The following is a 2,705-nucleotide window of genomic DNA, read 5'->3' as shown; positions in this document are numbered from 1 at the left end:
CCACGATGCAAATTATCACATGCCAATGTCCATTGGCTCGTTTAGTTTCTCTTGAAGTAGATTGGTCTCTCTGCGAAGATTCCATTTCTGTCGGTCTCCTCCGTCGAACGTCTCCGTTCCCTCCTTCAGGGAACGAGGGTTACCATATGTAACCGAGACATTCCATGTTCACAGTTAATGATAATGACGTTCCCCTCCATCCTACCTTCCACCATCAGTTTGGCCCCTGTCCATCCATGGGGGTAGGCTCCGCCCCTGCCTTCATCTTCAGGCAGGATTAGCCAAATCTGCATCCCCAGGATTCGGACTAAGGACGGGCCTACAAATAACTTTTCTTTACAACTAAATACGAATCACTGTAGCTGCACTCACTACCATCTGTTAATTAATTCGTTACATTTATATAGCGCTTTATCTGAGACCTCAAAGCGCTTTACATAGATGGGGGAATCTCCTCAACCACCAATGTTAATACATTACAGAATAAATACCATGCAAACGTTCACCTGCCTGTCTTTCTGGTAGAACTAAAATTCAAGAAAATATGTAACCCAGAAACAACGTGAGGAACTAAACAGAACACAAGCCTGACAAATATGTTCTAAAGGACTTCAATTAAATATCGCACAAATACTAAACTTTAGTATTAGTTTTAAATGACTCACCAATATCATATAGTATGTTTTGTTCAGGATCACATTAGCAGCTACAAAATAGATTAATAATAATTTATAAGATTGGATTATGTTATAGTATCCAGTATATATTAGGTAAATGAGAGTTACCATGTGTTCATTGGGAAAGTTTTGAGTTTTAATAAAGGCTAAAAAGATTTAACAGGTCATCAAAATTGAATTACACCATCCTTTTTATCTTTTCATTTGGTTTTTAAATAACCTCTGCAATTAAGCAATATTAAACAAGAAAGAGTTCCGCTGTGAAAATATATTTACACAGAACACAAAGGAATTCTCAATTCCCAATGTTGTGCTAAATTATTTAAAAACATTATTAAAAGATAAATAAACAAATGTAACATGAATATGAGTTTTAAGTGACTTACTAATATTATATAACATGTTTTGGAGCAGAATCGTGCCTTTTCCTATGTGACCAGCAAAAACTCTCTGGACCAGCAATACACCAATCACAGCAAAGATTGTTTGCACTCTTAGGATGACAACACAAAACTTGACACACATTTAAAATGACCAAGCAAACTAATCTTTATTCAGAGAAAAGAAGAGTATGCTCCTGTAAGGTGTTATATTTTGTATTATATGTTTTATCTGTTAGATATAGTTTTATATCTTATTATATATATTAACCTGTATGTTTTGTTTAGATTACAGATGGACAACCTGACTTTCAGATACAGTGTGCTACTGGTGGAGGGACTGCAAGTTACAACTGAGTCAATTTTTCCTTCATTTATCCTTCTTTTGATGGTTTACATATTTATAATGGTATCTAACATTGGGATGATGATTCAGATCACAGCAGACAAAAATTTACACCAGCCTATGTATGTTCTTTTCTGCAACTTGACACTGAACGATGTTTTGGGGTCAACTGCTCTTTTGCCACAATTGTTGAGGGATTTCTTAAAAGACCCCTCTGAGCGCTACATCACATATGTGGAGTGTGTTATTCAAGCTTATTGTTTACATTTGAATGGTACAGTATCTCAGACTGTGATAATAATCATGGCCATTGACAGATATGTGGCCATATGCAATCCACTGCGATACCCAACTATAATGAGCAATATCATGGTGGTTAAACTCTCTGCAGGAGCCTGGGGTGTTGCAGTAGTGCTGGTGGGAATTCTGATTGGCCTCACTGTGCGCCTGTCTCACTGCAGATCTGTGATTCACAACCATGCTTGTGACAATGCTTCATTATTTAAACTGTCCTGTGAAAGTACAGTTATTAATAATGTATATGGATTAACTTTTACTGTGGTTTTATATGCCTCATCAATAGGTAGTGTGGCATTAACATACCTCAAAATAGCGATGATCTGCTTCAAAGGCAAAAACAAAGCAACCAACAGCAAAGCCATAAAAACCTGCAGCACTCACTTGACTGTTTATATAATCCTGCTGGTAACTGGATCTGTTGCGATTTTTCTCCATCGTTTCACTGTATATGCTGAAACTAGGAAACTATCCAGTTTAATGTCCCATGTTATTCCACCAGCCTTAAACCCTATAATATATGGTTTACAAGCCAAGGAAATAAGACAACGGATCTTAAATGTTTTTAGAAATAAAGTTAATACGAAGTGATTTCATTTATTTATTCATTCATGTCCATAAAATAACTCTACTAATCTTTGAAAATCATAATTTTTATTAATTTTATTTTACTCTTTTATTGTGTGTATAGGCATATGTGAAAATTCTAAGAACAATTAGAGTTTATGGTAAATATATGTCATATGTCACATACAAGGGTTATCACATAAGCATCAGCTAAATAGATCAATGATAATTTGTTATTGTGTTGCAATAAGCTTGGATTGGGTAATAGAGAAGAGGCATTGATAAAAAAAGAAAGAAAAAAAAGTATCCAGTATATATTAGGTAAAAAGAGTTACCATGTGTACATTGGGAAAGTTTTCAGTTTTAATAAAGGCTAAAACGATTTAACAGGAATTGTGTAATTGAATCACACCATACTTTTGTCTTTACATTTGGTTT

General features: G+C 35.0%; 1 protein-coding gene across 1 annotated transcript; it reads left to right on the top strand.

Annotated features, from left to right (window-relative positions):
* Positions 1-1,352: 1,352 nt before the first annotated feature.
* Positions 1,353-2,291, top strand: LOC307174700 (olfactory receptor-like protein COR4; the record flags this gene model as incomplete). The annotated part of the gene is made up of 1 exon (XM_079898785.1): positions 1,353-2,291. One exon carries the CDS (start codon positions 1,353-1,355, stop codon positions 2,289-2,291), a length of 939 nt encoding a protein of 312 aa, XP_079754911.1.
* Between the last annotated feature and the right edge of the window lie 414 nt (positions 2,292-2,705).

The sequence above is a fragment of the Squalius cephalus genome (assembly GCF_949319135.1).
Source record: "Squalius cephalus genome assembly, chromosome: 17".
Taxonomy (NCBI): Eukaryota; Metazoa; Chordata; class Actinopteri; order Cypriniformes; family Leuciscidae; genus Squalius; species Squalius cephalus.
The sequence above is the reverse complement of the archived record's forward strand: the minus strand, read 5'-3'. Positions and strand labels throughout refer to the sequence as shown.